Source organism: Sphaerodactylus townsendi, linkage group LG03, assembly GCF_021028975.2.
Source record: "Sphaerodactylus townsendi isolate TG3544 linkage group LG03, MPM_Stown_v2.3, whole genome shotgun sequence".
Lineage (NCBI taxonomy): Eukaryota > Metazoa > Chordata > Lepidosauria > Squamata > Sphaerodactylidae > Sphaerodactylus > Sphaerodactylus townsendi.
The window spans coordinates 174,153,185-174,174,324 of record NC_059427.1 but is presented as its reverse complement, the minus strand read 5'-3'; the positions used below and the strand labels follow the sequence as shown (position 1 = coordinate 174,174,324).

Here is a 21,140-nt window from a genome sequence, read left to right as displayed (position 1 = left end):
AGGGCGAGAGGTTGGAAACCCTTCAGCAAAGAATTGCTTCTCGGGGCGGTGGGGGGGTGACACCCCAGCAAAGTCAAGATATGCATTTTCTGAACTTTGGACATCCCAAGCCCCAAAGGTATGCCATCAATGCTCTATGATCTGGCCTCTTTATGAGGCTGCTGGAGCAGTTTCGGAGAGGAGGCCGTTAGCCCACAAGCTATTAACATGCAGGACCCTAACACGACACTAGCCAACGGCTACTCCGCCCTAAACAGTAAAATGGCCGCTTTTTCTCCGCCCAGTCATGCCACATCCGGAGGTGGAGGCGACGGGACCGGAAGCAGGTCGCGTTTCCAAGATGGCGACTCCCTATGTGACTGATGAGACCGGTGAGTCGGGGAGACGCGGCTGAGACGGCGAGGGGGAAATCCGCGTTCCTGGCCACCACCCTTGATTTCTCTCCTCCCAGCCCTACGGAGGCGTCTCTTCTCTGCCCGTCGCCATGTCCTGCTCCTCCCGAAATCCCGCCCTTCCCTTTCCCATCCTTTCTCCATCTCGCCCCTCTTTCTGCGGCCATCCTCGTTGGGGGCCACGCCCCCTTTTCCACCGTCCGGTTGCGGATCCGCACTAGCCACGCCCTCTGCACTACCACGCCCCCTTCTGGGCACTCCCCGTTTAGCCCCTCCCCTTGCGCTAGGGGACCAACCTCTGGCCCCGCCTTCTGTACCTGTGCTGGCTGACCTGATCTTCCCTACCTGGTCTGCAATGGGGGACTTTGGGGGTTGATCTGGAGGCTTTTGGGGAGCTTGTTTGTAAAAATGACATGTTGTGGAAATAGCCTGAGGCACAGGGGTTGCTAATTTGGGGAGATGGGGATAGTGCCTGGAAGGGGAGAGTTTTGTTGGGGAGGGCGTTTAAAGGTGTGATGTAGGTTTGTCTGATTGGGCAAGATTTGGACATTTTGGGATTGGAACCTGAGGAGGGTGGGATTTGGGGAGAGATTTCAGTGGGGTGCCATGCCATAGTGACCACCTTCCAAAGCTTCTACTTTGTCTAGGTGAAGTGGTCTCTGTCACATGGAGATCAGATGTAATGGTGGGAAATCTCCAGCCACCACCTGTAGATTGGCAACCCTAAAATGAGTCTAGCCGCCAAAACAGCTATTTCCTCCAGAAGAACTGATCTCTGGAGATCAGTTGTAATTCCAGGAGGACTCCAGGCACCACCTGGAGGTTGGTAACCCTAGGCACCAGCAGGTAGGACTGTCCTGAGTTCACAGCACAGACAGATGAACAAACAGGCACACTTCATGAAAACGATTGTCATAAAAAAGTGTGCAGGAAGCTGCTTAAGTGTTCCTTGCTATTTAGAATCTAAAAAACTGACATGTTTTTGTTGTAGTGTGAACTTTTGGGGACCATGTGGTGGAGCTGTGGCTCAGTGCTAAGAGCATCTCCTTGGCATGTGGAAGGTCCTAGGTCAGGGGTGTCCAATGCTGACCCTCTTGATGTTCATGGACTACAATTCCCATCAGCCCCTGCAAGCATAGGCAATTGGTTTTCCCACCTGTGGCCCTCCAGAAGTTCATGGACTGTAATTCCCATCAGTGCTGCCAATTGGCCATGCTGGCAAGACCTGATGGGAATCCATGGACATCTGGAGGGCTAGAGTTGGACACCCCTGCCCTAGATTCAGTCCCAAGCATCTTCAGTTTAAATTATACCATGTGATTTGATTCCACGCTATTTTGTCAGATGCTGGTACTAGATCAGTGATGGCGAACCTATGGCACGGGTGCCAGAGGTGGCACTCAGAGCCCTCTCTGTGGGCACGCGCAAACAGAGTGCCCCCCCCCCACCACACATCTAGGCTGGCCTGGGTTTCTGGGCTCGATTAAACCTAAGACCTAGTTTTGGGGAAGCAGTGTAGGTAACCCTGTTAAGCACTGTTAAACCCCACTGATTTTCATGCAAAGAACTACAGCGTGATCCTTTATCTGGGAGTAAGCTCAGTTGCTGGCAATGGGGCTTGCTTCTGAGTAAACCCTCCTAGGGTCATGATTCTCCCGTTCGAATAGTTGCTTGGTTGCTTCAAAGCAAAGCCACCTTCTACCACCAAGCTTACTCCCGAGTAACGCACGCCTCAGTGCCAACCATTTTTTCTATACTAAAACCTCAGTATTCAGGTTAAATTGCCATGTTGGAACTTTGCGATAAATAAGTGGGTTTTGGGTTGCAGTTTGGGCACTCGGTCTTGAAAAGATTCGCCATCACTGTACTAGATCCTCGAATCTGATACATAAATGTCTGCCTAGCCTAGTGAAATCTTAAGATGCACAAGTTTTTATTCTGACGTGAGGTTCTGTAGGCCGCATGCCAAATTGTCCGATACATTCAGTCTGACCTCTTTAGGCAGAAATTTAAACATGAAGACATGATTACCAGTCCGATGCGTCTAAATAGGATGTAATCCACCAAACTCATGCTGGCAAAACATGGGAGAGCCATCGTGGTGTATTGTTTAAGAGCAGGTGGACTCTAATCTGGAGAACCAGGTTTGATGCCCCACTCCTATACATGAGCAGCGGACGCTTATCTGGTGAACTGGATTTGTTTCCCCACTCCTACATTCCTGCTGGATGATCTTGGGCTTGTCACAGTTCTCTCAGAACTCTCTCAGCCCCACCTACCTCACAAGGGGTCTGTTGTGGGGAGAGGAAGAGAAAGGAGTTCATAAGCACCCTTGAGACTCCTTGCAGGAGAGAAAGGTGTGATATAAATCCAAATTCCTCCTCCTCTTCTTCTTAAGCTGCCCAAGATTCCTGTTAATTTTTTTTTTTTTGCTGTAACGGATTTAACATGGCTACTTCCTCCAGTGTGATTACTGTATGATGGCGTCATCTCTCTAGATGCTCTGTGGCTGATATGAAAAGCATAAGTCTTCAACAAAAAATGTCAAAGGGAGACTCCTCCAACGTGATAGTTCTGAATTGGTATTTAAACTGAACTATTTCCTCTCCTCCTCCTCCCCCCCCCCCAGCCCTCCATGTTGAATAGGGACTTGGAGTTTCTCAGTCAAGTGTTAGGCTCTGTATTGTTCTTGATTTTAAATTTCACGTAATTGAATTTCACCCATTTTTTTTCCAGTTTCCTTTTTTATATCCCTGCATCCCTGCGGTTGGTTTCCTTTTTTATATCCCTGCATAAAATGAATGCATCACAAGACCTCTTTCATTATGGTCTTCAGGGTCCCCTCTGTGGAAGTCCCCAGTGACTGACACCTGTTTTCTAAATACGGTGATACGTTTGAGGCTGGGTCTGTGTAGTCCGTGTCTCAAGTATCAGGTGCGATTTTCCAGCCCGTGTGGCCTGAACAGCTTCAGGGTTCTTTACATGGCGAATGCCCACTCTAAGTGTCTTCTCTTCCCACTCTCTCTTAAGGTGATCAGCTACAAAGGGGCATATTTCATTGTTAACACCTACAGTGGCATTTCAGCAGAAGCTGTTTGTCAGGGGGATATAAGAAAGGTGGCCCCTGCTGATAATTCCTGTTCTGCAGCTGCTGAAGATTCAGAAACCTCTTGCCTGTTTTGTTCCAATGCCTACGCAGTGGCGTAGGAGGTTAAGAGCTCGTGTATCTAATCTGGAGGAACCGGGTTTGATTCCCAGCTCTGCCGCCTGAGCTGTGGAGGCTTATCTGGGGAATTCGGATTAGCCTGTACACTCCCACACATGCCAGCTGGGTGACCTTGGGCTAGTCACAGCTTCTCGGAGCTCTCTCAGCCCCACCCACCTCACAGGGTGTTTGTTGTGAGGGGGGAAGGGCAAGGAGGTTGTAAGCCCCTTTGAGTCTCCTGCAGGAGAGAAAGGGGGGATATAAATCCAAACTCCTCCTCCTCCTCCTCCTTCTTCTTCTAATAGTGCTGGTATAATGATACCACTCAAGTAAGAGATGCAGACACACCCTCTTTAAGTGCAGTAGGTACAAGTATTTTCACAGGTGTAATAAGATGTCTTGCCATACTGTTTGTGAATCAGCGTGCTTCTTAAGTTACCTTATTGTATTGTATTGTATTTATTAGATTTAGCTTTTATTGTTTTATCGCTGCTTTTAAAGGTCTAGCCATCTTATGTTATACTATGTTTGTTGTTGTACACCGCCCGGAGCCCCCTGGGGATGGGGCGGTATAAAAATCTAATAAATAAATAAAAATAAATATTCCTCCCTGATAGACATTTGCTTTTTCCATCTGCAATGTGAGGATAATGATACTGATCAACCTTATTTGTTTACTTTGTCACCCTCCTTTTTCACTGAGACTCCAGGCAGGTAAAGGTTGCAAGCACCAAGCAGGTAAAGGTTGCAAGCAGACTCCAGGCAGGTAAAGGTTGCAAGCATGTGCAAACACCAAGTCATTATAGACCCATGGGGTGATGTCACTTCATGGCATTTACTAGACCAGGGGTCTGCAACCTCCGGGGGTCTCCAGATGTTCATGGACTACAAATCCCATCAGCCCCTGCCAGCATGACCGATTGGCCATGCTGGCAGGGGCTGATGGGAATTGTAGTCCACGAACCATCTGGAGAGCCGCAGGTTGGAGACCCCTGTACTTGACAGACTATGTTTACGGGGTGGTTTGCCGTTGTCTTCCCCAGTCATCTGCCATTTATCGCAGGAACGCTGAGCCCTCATTTTATCAACCTTGGAAAAATGGAAGGCTGAGTCAACCTTGAGCTGGCTATGTGAAACCAACTTTCGTCGGGATCAAACTCAGTTTGTGAGCAGAGCTTTGACTGTGGTGTGGCGGCTTACCACTCTGTGCCGCGAAGCTCTGACAAGACAGATTGCATGGTGCACAACGATACAGTCCAATAACATGAGACAATGGAATCCAGTTCCATTATGCAGTACACAACCATTAGGAGGGCATCTGTGAAAGCATTGGAAAGTTTTATAGAAATAAATATTGTTAAATACTGCCGGGGTCATCAGATGTGTGAAGCTGCCTGTGATTTTCAATCTCCTTGAAATTTCAAAATTCCAAAAATGCATGTCTAAAAGAGGTTTGCGTGCATCCTTTGCTTCAAAACCTTCACAGGATCTGAGGGGGAACACAGAGAAGCCCTCGTGATGTGTATGAATAAAACTGGGCGACGTTCACCTGTAAACTAAAATGGTTGTAATGTTTCAGGAAAATACATCGCTTCCACACAACGTCCGGATGGAACTTGGAGGAAGCAGAGGAAAGTGAAGGAAGGCTATATCCCCCAAGAAGAGGTGCCTGTGTAAGTCAAACCATCATATTTGACATTTGCTGACATCCATAAGAAGCTTGCTCCAAATCATGTACAGTGTTGCCATCTTTCGGTGCTGGTAGATGGACCGCACCTTGTCCTCTCTTTGATGGTACAAAGAAATGAATGGATGAAGAAGAAGAAGAGTTTGGATTTAAATCCCCCCTTTCTCTCCTGCAGGAGACTCAAAGGGGCTGACAATCTCCTTGCCCTTCCCCCCTCACAACAAACACCCTGTGAGGTAGGTAAGGCTGAGAGAGCTCCGAGAAGCTGTGACTAGCCCAAGGTCATCCAGCTGGCGTGTGTGGGCGTGCACAGGCTAATCTGAATTCCCCAGCTAAGCCTCCACAGCTCAAGCGGCAGAGCGGGGAATCAAACCTGGTTCCTCCAGATTAGAATGCACCTGCTCTTAACCACTACGCCACTGCTGCTGGCGTATAAGTTTTTCATTTGGAAGGCAGGGTGCTGCCATATCTGTTTCAGTGTGGTGCAGTGGTTAAGAGCGGTGGATTCTAATCTGGAGAACCGGATTTGATTCCCCACTCCTCCGCATGAGTGGTGAACTCTTATCTGGATTGGTTTCCCTGCTCCTATGCATGAAGCCTGCTGGGTAACCTCCAGCTAGTCACAATTCTCTCTGAACTCTCTCAGCCCCACCTACCTCACGAGGCGTCTGTTGTGGGAGGAGGAAGGGAAAGGAGTTTGTAAGCAGCTTTGAGACTCCTTATTGTTGAGAGAAACGGGGTATAAATCTGAACCCTTCTTCTTCCAAGGCACATCATATATTCATCCCACCAACTTGATAGCAACAATGCTACCTATTCATTCCTTCTTAAGAACATAAGAACTAGCCTGCTGGATCAGACCAGGGTCCATCTAGTCCAGCACTCTGCTACTCGCAGTGGGCCACCAGGTGCCTTTGGGAGCTCACCTGCAGGAGGTGAAAGCAATGGCCTGCTGCTGCTGCTGCTCCCGAGCACCTGGTCTGCTAAGGCATCTGCAATCTGAGATCAAGGAGGATCAAGATTGGTAGCCATAGATCGACTTCTCCATAAATCTGTCCAAGCCCTTTTTAAAGCTATCCAGGTTAGTGGCCATCACCACCTCCTGTGGCAGCATATTCCAAATTTATTCCAAACTATTCCATATTCCTCCTGTGGCAGCATATTCTTCCTTAATTCAGCCTCACAGCAGTTGGAGAGTAAGATAGGGAGGGAAAGGCAGCAATGCTGTTGAAATTCTCGTGGTCCAGGGATTGCCCATGGGCGAAAATCCTTTTTGTGTGATCGCTTAGGGTTGAATTTGCTGTTGAATTTCAAACACGTGCTGGGAATACAACCCCCACCCCCCCACCCCCGGCTGCCATTATAGGAGCTTTCCTGAAGCTATGGGCATGTTTTATAAAGCATCACAATGGGCTTGCTTACACCTTTCATGCAGCCAAGCGACGCCTGCAATTATTGTGACATAAATAGAATTTGTAAATTCCTGACCATAGAGCCTCCACAGGTGACATGCAGATGTTTAGCAGGAGTGGCAGATGCACAACACAACACAAGCCTTTATTGGCATATAAAACAGGACAAAATGTTAAAACAAGACAAGGTTAAGAAATGCAGTTAAAACTACTAATTTCCAGTATAAAATTTGCAACAGTTTCACAAAAGAGCACATCAGAGCTGTTCAGGAGATTGGGTATCTTATAACACTCATGCCACTGAGAACATTGCAAGAAAATGGAATTCATGTATTTCATGCGTATCTTATTGTATTTAGGAGTGGCAGATGCAATTGTGCTTGGCTTTTCCATTCATTTTTTTTTCATTGTGTGGGATCCAAAGAATCACATATTAGTTCTGGGCACTCAAGAAGTCTCTGGGCTTGTGTTGTTCCATCATCTCTCCATGCCACATGACGGGCCGCTTCAGAAGCTGACTTGAAAAAGTGGGCGATGTACATTTGCTGTTTAAAGGAAAATTTCCACTCGGTCCTTGGGCCTGCCTAAATTATTCTTTGGAGTCCAGCTTTTGACATTTTGGAAAATACAATCGCTTTGGACAGATGAGTGTTGATAATTCCTTCCATTTCAATTACACCTTTGCACCGGCAGATTATATCTAATGAAAAGCTGTTAGCGACGGTAGCTAAATGAAGCGTCAGTGTTTCGCAGCTGGGTGCCTTTGGGCAAGAGTTGCTGGGCTGTGTGTGTTTTTCCATAGCTGCAAGATCTGATAGATTTGTAGTCTGTTGTTCTATTTTAGGCATAGACTGCTTTGCAGTTCCACAAAATGCTGGGCCACAAGTCCTGTTCTTAAAAGGGGGGGGATTTTATTTGTATTTAGATTTATACCCCCCCCGCCCAATGTTCTCTATAAGCTTTGCATGACTGCGTGGCCCCCGTGTTGGTGCTGTGCAAATAAGGAGCTGCCCAGCAGGGGGAGCTGTCCTGGATGGCTCCGTTCCGCGCAGTGTTTTGGAACTTTCTCACAGTACGGAGGCAGAATTAGAGGGTAAGCTGCCCCCGCCCCGCTACAACTGGGCTTCGGGCAGGCCACAATAACTCAAGTATACTTTTAATACCAGGAACAATTAAAACTGAATAATGTATTGTGGAAGACTTTCACGGCCGGAATCAACTGGCTGTTGTGAGTTTTCCGGACTGTGTGGCCGTGGTCTGGTAGTTTTTGCTCCTAACGCCTTGCCCCCATCTATGACTGCCAGACCACGGCCACGTAGCCCGGAAAACCCACAATAGCCAAAACAGATTATGCTGCATAAAATATTAATAAAAATGGTGTTGTAAGCACTCAGCATAGCTGACTGATTTATTTATATTATTTATAATTGAATTTATATGCTGCCCACCCCTGGGCGGTGTACAGCAGAAACAACATAACAAACAAAAGGAGCCCGATCAGAAAAAATAAATATAAAATATAAAACGGCTCTATACATTAAAATAACTAAACCCAGTTAAAAATGCAGCATACGAGATATCATAGATAGTGTCCAACAATCTAAAAACCCACCCCTGGAGAGGGGAACGGCGGGTCCCATAGATGTAATAGAGACCACCTGAAGCAGGAGGGGAAGGGGCGCCCTCAGCGGCCAGCCTCTCCAAAAGCCCGGCGGAACAACTCAGTCTTACAGGCCCTGCGGAACACACCAAGGTCCCGCAGGGCCCGGACAGATGGAGAAAGAGTGTTCCACCAGGCAGGGGCCAGGGCCATAAAGGCCCTGGCCCTAGTGGAGGCCAGCCGCATCATTGAGGGGCCGGGCACCACCAGGAGATTGGCCTCTGCCAAACGCAGGGGCCGATTTGGGACACGTGGGGTCTAACAGACCATCCTTCTGAGTCTAACAGACCATCCACAAAGAAAGTAAGGAGCGGGGGACCAAGGGAGGCATATAGAAGAATTCCTGTAGCTGGAATGCACCCTAGAATCACTTGCCTAAATGTGGAGGCTAGCTTGGTAAACCAACATGGCCCACGTCATTCTAGCTTGAGGGGTGGTGTGAAAGCCAATGTGGTGTGGTTCATAAAGTGCTGGACTGCAACTGGGGAGACCCAAGATTCAAATCTTCCCTTGCCGTGCAATACGCTAGGGCAGCGGTTCTCAACCTGTGGGTCGTGACCCCTTTGGGGGTTGAACGACCCTTTCACAGGGGTCGCCTGAGACCTTTGGAAAACACATATTTCCGATGGTCTTAGGAACCGAGACACCGCTCCTCTATGGTTGGGGGTCACCACCACATGAGGAACTGTATTAAAGGGTCGCGGCATTAGGAAGGTTGAGAACCACTGTGCTAGGGGATCATGGGCCGGTCCTTTTCTCTCTCTGCCTAATTTGTCTCATTGAATTGCTGCGTGGATGGAACAGAGGCAGGAAGAACCTTGTCATTGCCCTGAGCTCTTTAAAGAGAAGAAGAGCAAGATGAAAATGTACCCTCTGCATAAAACCTCTGATTCATGAGGAAACGGTGTCCACATCCCAGCAGCTCAGCTGCTGACTAAAACCCCTGGCCATGCACAAATAACACCATCACTGAAGGATCTGCACGCACCCAGTTTGCTGTCGGGCTCAAGTTAAGGTGTTGTTTATGACCTGTAAAGCCCTAAACAGCCTGGGACCAGACTGCCATATAGACGGCCTGGGTGCTGAGGTCACAGAGCGCCCTGCTGGCGGACCTTTCCCCCTCTGAGGTGAGGGGAGTGGGGGCTGCATGGAGGACTTTCTCTGTGATAGCCCCGACCTTATGGAATGCCCTCCCACTGGAGGTCTGAGAGGTGCAGGTATTATACATCTTTCAGTGCCTGGCTAAGACCTCCATTTTCGCCCAGGCATTTGACTGACTGACTGACTGACTGACTGACTGACTGACTGACTGACTGACTGACTGACTGACTGACTGACTGACTGACTGACTGACTGACTGACTGACTGACTGACTGACTGACGATGATGATGATGATGATGATGATGATGATGGTAGATTTCACAGCTGCCAGATCTTTAGCTGGTTGTTGGCCTTCATTACAATTCGAGCCTCACCCAGAGGCCTAGGAAGTTGTAATGTATCGGCGTAGTATTCGTGCGGATCCCAGCAGGGCTGCCTTCTGAATTTGACAGATGCTAATTTTGCCGATTCGAAGATGTTTCAGAATTATGCTGGCCCTGAGTGTTTTCGGGATGGCGCCTTAGCAAGCCGCATTGCCGATTACCACTTTCGGGACCTAACCTCAGCTGGTTTATTGTGCCATAGGCAGCTGAAGCTCCTCGATTTTCCAATCGCTGTGTATTTAGTGACCTTCTCGTGTTCTTTTTTCAATGACCCTGCGTTTGTCACCGGGCGCACTACTGTATGTCGATGATGGTCACTTTCTTGTCCTTGATCACGGTGATGTCTGGTGTATTGTGTTTCAACACTTTGTCCGTTTGGATTCGAAAGTCTGCCAGGATCTTGACCTTCTCATTTTCCATTACTTTCTCTGGACAATGTTCCCACCAGTTCTTAGCTGTTCTTATGTTGTAATTCTTGCATAAATTCCAGCGGCCACTGAGTTGTGTCTTGGCCACTGAGTTGTGTCTCTGTTTGTACTCAGTCTGGGCAATCTTTGTGCAGCAGCTGAGGACATGATCTTCAGTTTCATCAGCTTCTTTGCACAATCTGCATTTTGCATCATCTGAGGATTTTTTGATTTTGGCCTTGATCGAATTTGTTCTAATGGCTTGCTCTTAGGTGGCTAAAATCAGGGATTCAGTTTCCTTTTTCAGAGTTCCAGTTGTTAACCACAGCCAGGTCTTTTCGTTGTCCACCTTGTCTTTGATTTTCTCCAGAAATTGGCCGTGCAGTGCTTTGTTGTGCCAGCTTTCAGTCCTCATTTTAATCACATTTTTTCTGTATTCTTGTTTGGTTTTCTGGGTTTGCAGCAAATGTCTGTTCTTCACTTCAATCAATGCCTGTTCTTGACTTTCCTTCACATAATCGGCCAGTGCATGCTTCTCCTCTTCCACTGTTTTCTGTACTTGCAGTGAGCCCCTGCCTCCAGATCTCCGGGGAAGGTATAATCTATCAGTATCACTGCGTGGGTGTAAGGCATGGTACATTGTCATAAACTTCCGAGTATTTCTATCCAATGCTTCCAACTCAGCCTGTGTCCAGTTGATGATTCCCGCAGTGTACCTGATGACGGTGTTGATGGCCTTGATGGTATTCCCGCTGTTTAGTTTAGATTTCAAAATTTTCCTGACCCTCTGGGTGTACTCTCTGCTGACATCAGTCTTCACTTGCCCATGCTTGATGTTATCCAGCTGCAAAATGCCCAGGTGGCCTCTTGGTTGCACTTGTTGAGTTGGCCATCAGGCATTTCAATCTTATCACTCTCGGTGATCTTGCCCCTCTTTATTGCCACAGTAGCGCACTTTTCCAGGCCAAACTCCATCGAAATGTCTGTGCTGAATATTCGGACTGTGTTTACTAGTGACTGGATTTCTGTGTCTGATTTCCCCATACAGCTTCAATCATCCATGTATAGCCAGTTTTAATGTGAGTATTTTTTCTGGAGTCTTTGGCCGATTTTAATAGCCCAACTTTGTTTTTTCTTTAAAATTACTGTTACAGCGGTATCATGGCAATGATAAACAGTAAAGGTGATAGTGAATCACCTTGGAAAATTCCTTGCTTAATGTTGACTGTTCAAAGTTTTCATTTCCGATTGTCAGTTCCAGTTTTCCACTGTCTCATGCGGCTTTTCAGTGAATACTCGAATGTTTTGCTGATGCCAATTGTTTCCAAGCATTTCATGATCCTTCAACTATAATGGGGCAGTGGAGTCAAATGCCTTCTTATCAATCGATCCAGACCATACATCACGCGAAATTCGCTTCTTCGATTCTTGCAGTTCTCCATTATCATTTTATCCATCAGGATTTGATCTTTTGTACCCCTGCTCCTTTTTTTGTTCCCTTTTTGCTCCACTGGCAGGATGCTATTTTGCTTCCAAGTAGTCCATGATGTTATCTGCTATTATGCCAGTGAGCAGTTTGCGAACTATCGTGGGTAAACATGTTTATTGGCCTGTAGTTTCCAGGTGTTGCTACTTTTGGCTTGGATCTTTTCTGAAACAAAAGTATGTCTTCCTTTACAGTTGTTGCTAGCCACTGGTGATCGATTTCACCATTTTGCATGGCTTCGATTTGAACTGCTTGGCCATTGCCGGGTGCAAACTGGTTAGGTATTTGAGCCAGAAGCTACATGCAATTGATCATGTCCTGGTGCCGTCCAGTTTTTCACAAGAATACATTCTTGCTTTGAGTTTGTTATCATATCAGTTGTTATTTCCGAGCTCTTTAGCATTTTGTTTTTTTGGCCAACATCTTTCTCAAAATCTTTTATCCACTGTGCCTCTACTGTTGTAATCTTTATCGCTTTTCCCACAGATCTTTCCAAAGAGCTGAAGTGTTGCATTTTCTCTCTGGCTTTTTGCTTCTTCAACAATGATCTTTTATTGTTGAGTCTTTGGTGAGAAATGCCTTTGGTCTAAACAGAAATTGCTGATTTTGTGTCCTGTACCTGGATAGTTTTCTTGCTTCATATCTTTCAATTTTTTCGTCACTGTGGAAACTGTTATTTGTTGTTTTGTGGTCTCCAGTGCTTCTTCAATTGTTCTAGAGTCTAGCCAATACCCATTTCTAATTACTTCTTTCATGATCTTGCCATTCTTTTATCTTTGTTCCTTCATATTTTCAGGTAACTTTGGCATCTGATCTTGGTTTTCTCTGATCTTCTGTTCCAGTCCTAATTTTTTCCACTTTGGTTTTACTTCTGGTTGATTTCGATCCTGGGTTTAGGTATTTCAATGCGGATTCTCTTAGCGGTGACCACTAGTGCGCACTGTACGCAGGCTGATGAGTTTTGTTTTGATGGATGTTGTTTTCAGTTGTCATCAATGCCATGTTTACATCCCTCGTTATGGTTGCAGGTCTTTTGAGCTTTAAATCATAGCCGTTTGTCTTTCCTCATTTGATTATCCATACTGGATGATCTTGGTTCCCTTGGATTCTTTTGTCTTTCTGTCCAGTCCTATCAGTTTTTTTTTTTCTATCATGGGGACTTTCTGGTAACATACTATTATTTTTTCTTCTATTGCTGGCGTTTTCATCTAGCAGTTCTATTATGATCTCTCCTGTTGTTTCTAGGTTAATATACTGTTCTTTCTTTTGATGTTACAGTTGCTTTCTTTCACTGAATTTTCCTGGACTTCTTCCAGTTCTATCTCTGTAAACCACTTTATTCCATTATAATGGAATGCATGCCTTTGATCTGCCAGTCTTTTGCTCGATTGATATTTGAATCTGATGGTAGATTGTTTCCACCAATTCAGTACATCCGGCTTCAAAGTATCTCTCTTTCTGGCTCTGAGTTGTACTAACAAGAAAGCCATGATGCTTACGATTTTGCCTTAACTATAGCTCTTTCTTTTGGATGGATTTAGTCCACTTGTACGCTGCACTTATGGCCTTAAGCCCAGGACCCCAGCATGCAGCCTTGACCCTTCAGGTAACCCAGCAGCGGCGACCGATGCGGTATGGAATAATTTTTCGTTTGTATCACCTTGTTGTATGGGTTGGTGGACATTCTTAGACTGGTTTCTCAGTTGAGACCTGTCTGGCATGGGAGACCCTTCTAATTGGCATACCCTACCTCCAGCATATAGCTCTCAGCGATCATCGAAACGCCACAAGCCCTTCCCACGACAAGGGGTGCGTATTATTATGTGTTGTTGTTATTTGTTGTTGTTGTTGTTGTTATTGTTATCGTAGATTGCACAGCTGCCAGATCTTTACCTGGGTGTTGGCCTTCATTACAATTCGAGCCTCACCCAGAGGCCTAGGAAGTTGTAATGTATCGGCATAGTATTCATGCGGATCACAGCAGGGCTGCTTTCTGAATTTGACAGATGCTAATTTTGTCAATTCGAAGATGTTTCAAGTGCTGCCCTAGTGTTGATGATGATGATGATGATGATGATGATGATGATTCTTGTTCTTGTTGTTATTATTGTTGCTATTGTTATTGTTATTGTTATTGTTAATTCGACTTATTAGACCGCCCTACCCCCGAAGGGCTCAGGGCAGTTTACAGGCAACCAAACACAATACATTGCAGCTAAAACAATTGAATAATCCAAATTAAAACAATAAAAACAGTAGCAGCAGTAACCTTTCCATAATTAATTAATTAGGTGGATGACGTCTGGTACTAAACTATATTTATGCCATCTACCCCCAGACCACTGGCTTTTTAGAACTTGCCCTCTACCTGTGTCAGGGGGATTGCATCTAGGTCCGTGGTGGCGAACCTTTGGCACTCCAGATGTTATGGACTACAATTCCCATCAGCCCCTGCCAGCATGGCCAATTAGCCATGCTGGCAGGGGCTGATGAAAATAATGAATCCATAGCATCTAGAGTGTACAGGTCGCCACCATGAATCTAGATGATTGAGATACATTCCTACCGACATTGCTTATATGCTACTAATCCAGAGTGCTACCTAAAAGATATATATAACCACCCTGCTATATGTTACCACTGCACCATCTGGGGCATTGCTTATTGATCTTCACTTTATGGCTACTTTTACTTTGCTCGATAACTGAACTTGTTACCCTGATTCCATGCGAAGCGAGTGCAGCACCTGTTATCTCCATAGGGGCAGAAAGCCAGGTGGCTTTCTCTTACTAGCTGCCACCGACCTTGGGTGTCTGCTTTTCACAATTTCTTGGGATTCAGGAGGGGATTTACGGAGACAAGGGGGGTGGCAAAGTCCAGGTTCATGCCAAGAACCGGCTGTACTACTGCCAATTGACATATGGCCGGCTTCTCAATAAACGCTACTGATCAACTATACAGAGTCCATTTATTTGACTTAGGGTTTCAGAACCTGCAGCAACCTGCACCTGAGAATTAAATCCGGGATATCGGTTTTAATTGCCTGTAGGTATGTTTTTAGAAGATACTTCACATGTCAATGTCTATATTGTAATGTTTAGATGCATTGGTGTATTGTTAACCCGCCCTGGGATGTACCCTGTTTCCCTGAAAATTAGCCCTACCTTGAAAATAAGCCCTAGCATGATTTTTCGGGATTTTTGGAGGATGCTTGAAATATAAGCCCTACTCCAAAAAATAAGCCCCTGACTGAATTCCAGTGAGAGCTGATCTCTGAAGATGTGTGAGGCATGAAATCATGGGAAAAAATAAGATATCCCCTGAAAGCCAAGCCCTCAGCATCTTTTGGAAAAAGCCAATTTAATACTCGGACCCTGTCTTGTTTAAGGCTTCCATTTGCCCAGATAACATCGCCTACAAGCTGTTGGAGTACAATGTTCCATTCAGTTTATTAGTCTTAATAGGCCACCCCTTCCCCTGCAGGCTTGGGGGTGGGGGGGCAGCTTCCATCACGCTGATAAAATACACATAAATAAAACATCTAAACTTTAGAATGTTCCAGTAATCCAATCAGCTCAGCTGCTAGTCATCTAAGAGGCAATATCACAGCCCTGTAGGGGGTGTTAATGGATCTTCTGAGCAGTCCCAATAATGAAAAAACTAAAGAAGGAAGGACGAAGAGAGAAAAGGGAAGGAAAGAAAGAAAGGGAGAAGGCAGGCGGGGAAAAGAAGCAGAGGAAGGAGAGGGAATCCAGATGGCATACCGAGTCACCCTCCAGCCCGTATGTCCAGATGGAACAGCTCCATCTTACAGGCCCTGCGAACTGTAATTACGTAAGAGCTGTTCTCACCAGCTTCTCTTGCCTGAAGTCTGGTGTGGTAGGAGGCCTCCGGGTGCCATGCTCAATGGGGCAGTGGCTTCTCAAAGAATTCAGTGCTGTAAATAATTTGATCTGCAGTGACTTGCCCGAGAAATACCTGTCAGGGTACTGATCACAACCAACTTGCTATAAAGCACAAGGTTAATACCTGTGTGAAGTCCACTGCACTGAGAGCCAGCATGGTGTAGTGATTAAGAGCAGGTGCACTCTCATCTGGAAAACCGTATTTGAGTCCCCTTGAGGTGTGGAGACTTATCTGGGGAACCGGATTAGCTTGCGCACTCCAACACTGGGTGACCTTGGGCTAGTCACAGTTCTTTGGAGCTCTCTCAGCCCCACCCACCTCACAGGGTGTTTGTTGTGGGGGCGGGGGGGGGGAGGAGCTTGTAAGCCAGCTTGAGTCTCCTTACAGGAGAGAAAGTAGTGAGTAGCAAAATTCTGTCTATTCATTATGAAAAAGAAAAAATGATCTGAATATGGCATCCCCCTTAGATATTTTTGTTTTGTCTAGTTATTTTATGCTGTTTGGTGTGTCTACAAAGTATAATGATATATAGATGGATAGTGCTGGAATACGGGAGGGAGATCTGTATTCTTGTTTTGTTGTAGATATTTTGGAGATTTGTACTATATTGGTCATTGACTGTAAATAAAGTCGTCTTCTACAGGAGAGAAAGGGGGGATATAAATCCAAATGTTTCTTCTTCTCTTTGAAGAGGGAAAACCGCAGCTGTAATTACGGCTGGAATATTTATAATCTGTCCTTCACTCTCTTTTCTTTTAGACGTGCCAAAGAAATCATTCCTGTTCAGTCTCTCTTCTCTCTCCCACGCTTCAAATATTGTGAGATCTGATATCTTTTTGTTCCACGCAGGTACGAGAATAAATACGTGAAATTCTTCAAAAGTAAACCAGAACTACCTCCAGGCCTGAATGCAGAGGTCAGTGCCCCAGTGGCCAAGCAACCTGCAAAAGGACCAGAGGCGTGAGGCCGAGGACTCTCCAAGGCGGTGACCAAGAGGAACCTAAAAGCGCCAAGGAGAGGAAGCAACAGCAGAGAAAAAAGGAGCCTTGATGCCGGTGGCCTCATCAGTCAATGAGAGAAGATACCCTGTCGGCGATGGCGGGCAGCAGCAGAGACGGCCCGCTGGCTGGGCAGGCTGGCCGTGCCAGGCCCCCGGCTAGCAGCGGCGGCAGCCTGACGTCTATAGATGCACCCTCACAGAGAACCAAGAAGGTAAAAAACCTGAAAAAAATTGCGGCAGGTGGAGGAGGTTGCAGGTGCGGATTGACTCTGGGGAAGATCAAGCAGCCGACCAAAGAGCAGTTGGACAAGCTGGCTCGAAGGAAAGCTTTGGAAGAGGAACTCGAGGACCTGGAGTTGGATTTGTAACGGTGACTGGACATTAAGCGTGCGTAGGAACAAACCGTCCCCAGGGGACCATGTTCTGAGAACTGTGTCGCACAGACCAGAAGATGCTGTCTTCAGGCTCTCCTCGCTTTGCCACACCTGTTTTATTTTTTATGTTGGGTGCTGTGGAATTTTTTTGAAAGCCATAGCTCCCAGCTGTCGATGTGTTAGATACTCAAGGACTACTCTGCCTCCTCCTGACTCCTCTTCTCTTCCCCCTCCCTCCAGTGGTGTGAGTGGCTGTCTGGGAGCATCCCAGTGTAAGGTGCGGGGAGAGGGGGACGGCTTTCGAAGGCACCAGAGCGGGTGGAGTGTCCCATGTCTTCTCCCCGCTCCCATGTAGGTTTTTGGACACCATATTTCTCTGTAACTGACACTCCACCCTTACACCCATCCTTCCACTCCTCATTTTAAAAAAGATGCAATAAAAAATTGCAGTAGTGATCTCTCTGAATTAGGGATTTTTTTTTCCCACTTTGCCTTTAGCTGACCTTCCTCTTGGGATCAATGCAGGAAAGCTCTGTCCACCTCTCCATTCTTTAGGGCAGGGGTGTCCAACTCTGGCGCTTCAGAAGTTCATAGACTACAGTTCCCATCACCCCACTGGCCATGCCGTGAACATCTGAAGCGCCAGAGTTGGGCACCTCTGCTTTAGGGGCTTATCTAAGCACAGCTGCTCAGGAAAAACAAACCAGCTATACTCTTGAGTCAAGTTATCAGTTTGAGTCAAGACATTCTTTCCTTTTTTTTGGTTTAACTAGCTTTGTCTGTTGAATCAGTTTCTTTAGCACTCAACTGGAGGATTCTGGGAATGCTAAGAAGGAGCCCCTGGAGGGTTCCCCCCCTTATTATTTATTTATTTATATTTATTTCTTCAATTTTTATACCGCCCGATCCCCAAAGGGCTCTGGGCAGTGAACAACATAAGAAGAGGAAGAGTTTGGATTTATATCCCCCCTTTCTCTCCTGCAGGAGACTCAAAGGGGCTTACAATCTCCTTGCCCTTCCCCCCTCACAACAAACACCCTGTGAGGTAGGTGGGGCTTAGAGAGCTCCGAGAAGCTGTGACTAGCCCAAGGTCACCCAGCTGGCTTGTGTGGGACTGTACAGGCTAATCTTAATTCCCCAGATAAGCCTCCACAGCTCAGGTGGCAGAGCTGGGAATCAAACCCGGTTCCTCCAGATTAGATACCGCAGGCTCTGTAACCTCCCCTCGCCTGCTGCTCCTAATTCAAACAACGTAATTCAAACAACAAGCAGGAGCAGGTAATACACAAAATATAAATACATAGGCTCCATCCCATAATCATCGATAAAATAACCTAAAAACTCATATAAAACAGCGAGTAACAGTTAATACATAAATAAACAGGCGTCAAAAGAGCTGAATTTAAAACCTACCCCAGAAGGGATTGTGCAGACCCCCCTCAATATGGGGACCCTGATGTAATACCAACTTACCAAGGCAAAGAGCAGTAGGGGGGCACCATATCCAGCTGGACTGGTTTCCAAGGCCGGTGGAGACAGCTGCAGTCTTACAGGCCCTGCGGAACTTCGCCAAAGGTCCACTTGGGGGGGCCGGACAGCTCAGGAAGGGTGTTCCACCAGGCCGGGGCCAGTGCCCGGTGGTGGTGGGGGGGCTCTGTTCTATACTGGGGTGCTATGTAGTGTGAGTTAAGCTCCACATCCCTTTAGCATCTGAAACAGCCCTGGGATACTAGTAGCCCTGTGTTTGTTGCAAAGGGCCTTTCGCCTTATAGAAAAATTGTCTGGGACAGCTTCCCCCCTTGAGTCATACTCTCTCTGTTGAAATCCACTCTCTCATGATTTCAAAGGGGGGAAAAGTCCCCTTCTAGGGACTCCGTTTCTAGAACTCCTAGAAATTCCATCTCGATCTTCTTTTAGTATTTCTGAACTAATTATACTTTATTCCATCTGAGCAGGAACAACGCAGCCATGGAAGAAGTCTGAGGAAGAACAATTGGGATGTAGGACATTAACATTCTTGTTTGCCTTTAACACCTTTTAAAAGTTAAAAACTTATCACAGAATAGTGAGCAAGCTTCTGGGTTCTCCAGAACTCTTAAATAGGGTAAATATTTAGTACAAACCCCCTCAAAAAAGGGGAAAGAACAGTATATTTCAGGATGTGATGGAGAAGTCCACAATCTGTAGACTGTCCATCATTTCCAGAAACATCTGCCCCTTCTCCTGAACTTTTGCTTTTGGTCTACTGAGCATCCAGTTTGCTGAAAAGTTCTGGAGAACTCAGAACTTGCTTCTTGTTTCATTATTATTTTTGTAGTTCCTAGCAAAAAGCTATTATTTTTTATTGTTGTTTTTGGAGTCTTTCTGGCATTACCCGCCTTCTTCCTCATCCAGCAGGTGGCCGCTAGAAGTTACTCATTGGTAGAACTGCAAAAAAAACCCCATGTTTGACGCTCTCCCTGTTCCGTTGTTGGCAACATTTGGAGCCGCTATTTGCGGTCGGAGGGTGTGTTACTAGCAGCCAGAGCTGTCTGGTACTTTCAGAGGGAGAGACCGGCACTAGTGAATAGACTTGCAGCTGCTCTTTTTAGGTCAGTGTGGCTGGCAGTGGATTTGGGTGGTTGAAGCTGACCGGCTGGTTCACGGCTTGATCTGGTTTTTTCCACATGCAGCGTGCCACCCGTTCGCTTCAAGAGGCCGGCGGTTGCTCCATGTTCCTCGGGGATTATTTTGGCCAACCAAGGCCCTGGGGATGCTTCCCGTGAATAAAAACTGTAATTGCAGCACTGTGGAAAAAGCAAGCCTGTCAGTTTTGCACCCGTTTCACCCAAGGACGCCTGCAGCGGTTGCGGAAGAAAAGCGACACCGAATCCCCTTTCTTAACGCTTGCCATTAGCGCTGGCGTAGTGGCTGACAACTTGAGCTCGTGGAGTTGCTTTTGTTTTGTGTCAAGACCTTGGACTATCAAAGTCAATAGTGGTTCTTTCCACTGAATCCCCTAAAGAACTTATTTCCTAAAGTGAACCAACCCGCCCCGAAGTTTACGAAAGCAATGTCACGTGCATTTCACCTCAAAAAGAGGATTCCTGGCTGCCATTCGTGATCCCCCTCCCTTTTTTGAGCTCTGTATTTGCGCGGTACTAATTGGCTGCTTCACAACCTCATGCTGCATTCTCTACTCATATTCTGCGGCTTAGGCTTAAGAACGCTAAGCGCTAAAGCCAGCTGGATCGGACCAGAGTCCATCTGGTCCAGCTCTCTACTACTCGCAGTGGCCCACCAAGTGCAACTTTGGGAGTTCACATGTAGGATGTGAAAGCAATGGCCTTCTGTGGCTGTTGCTCGAGCACCCTGGAACTGTTAAGGCATTTTACGATCTCCAGATCAAAGAGGATCGAGATTGGTAGCCATAATCGACCTTCTCCTCCATAAATCTGTCCCAAGCGCCTTTTAAAGAAGCTTCTCCAGGTTCGTAATGCCATCACCCGCCACCTCCATAAATGGCAGTACATATTCCAAACACCAATCACCGCGTTGGCATTGAAGAAGTGTTTTCAGCACAGTAGTTCTAATTCTTCCCCAGCATTTTTCAATGAATGCCCCTGGTTTCTAATATTTGGCGTGAGAAAGAAAAATTTCTCTCTGTCAGCATTCTCTACCCATGCATAATTTTATGGAGCTTCAATCATATCCCCTCAAGCGTCTCACTCTCCAAAACTAAAGAGTCCCAAAGGCTCTAGCTGCAGCCTTTCCTCGCCAAGGAAGGTGCTGCAATCCCTCAATCATCCTATATTAAGCCCTTCTCTGCACTTTTTCTATCTCTTCAATATCCTTTTTTTAGCAGTATGGCGACCAGAGACTGAATTACAGTACTCCAGGGTCGCGATTCTGCACCACAGCTTTATATAAGGTGCATGACAATGATCTTTGCAGTTTTAATTCTCGTTCCTTTCCTGGTATCCCCAGCACTTAAGAGTTTGCCTTTTTCACAGCTGCCATACATTGAGTTGACATTCCCATGGAGCTATCAGCTAGGCAGCCCAAATCACTTTCCTGGTCTGTGACTGATAGCACCAGCCCTACCGCCTCATACAGGGTGCGGTTTGGATTTTGCCCCATCCACTTT

At 46.5% G+C, this 21,140-nt stretch overlaps 1 protein-coding gene across 1 annotated transcript; it reads left to right on the top strand.

Annotated features, from left to right (window-relative positions):
- Window positions 1-294: 294 nt before the first annotated feature.
- PYM1 (PYM homolog 1, exon junction complex associated factor) lies at window positions 295-17,475 on the top strand. Its single transcript, XM_048487338.1, is given in 4 exon segments — window positions 295-371; window positions 5,177-5,270; window positions 16,490-16,704; window positions 16,707-17,475. Coding segments are annotated over 4 exon segments (642 nt in total). The 5' UTR covers window positions 295-340; the 3' UTR covers window positions 17,009-17,475.
- Window positions 17,476-21,140: the final 3,665 nt, after the last annotated feature.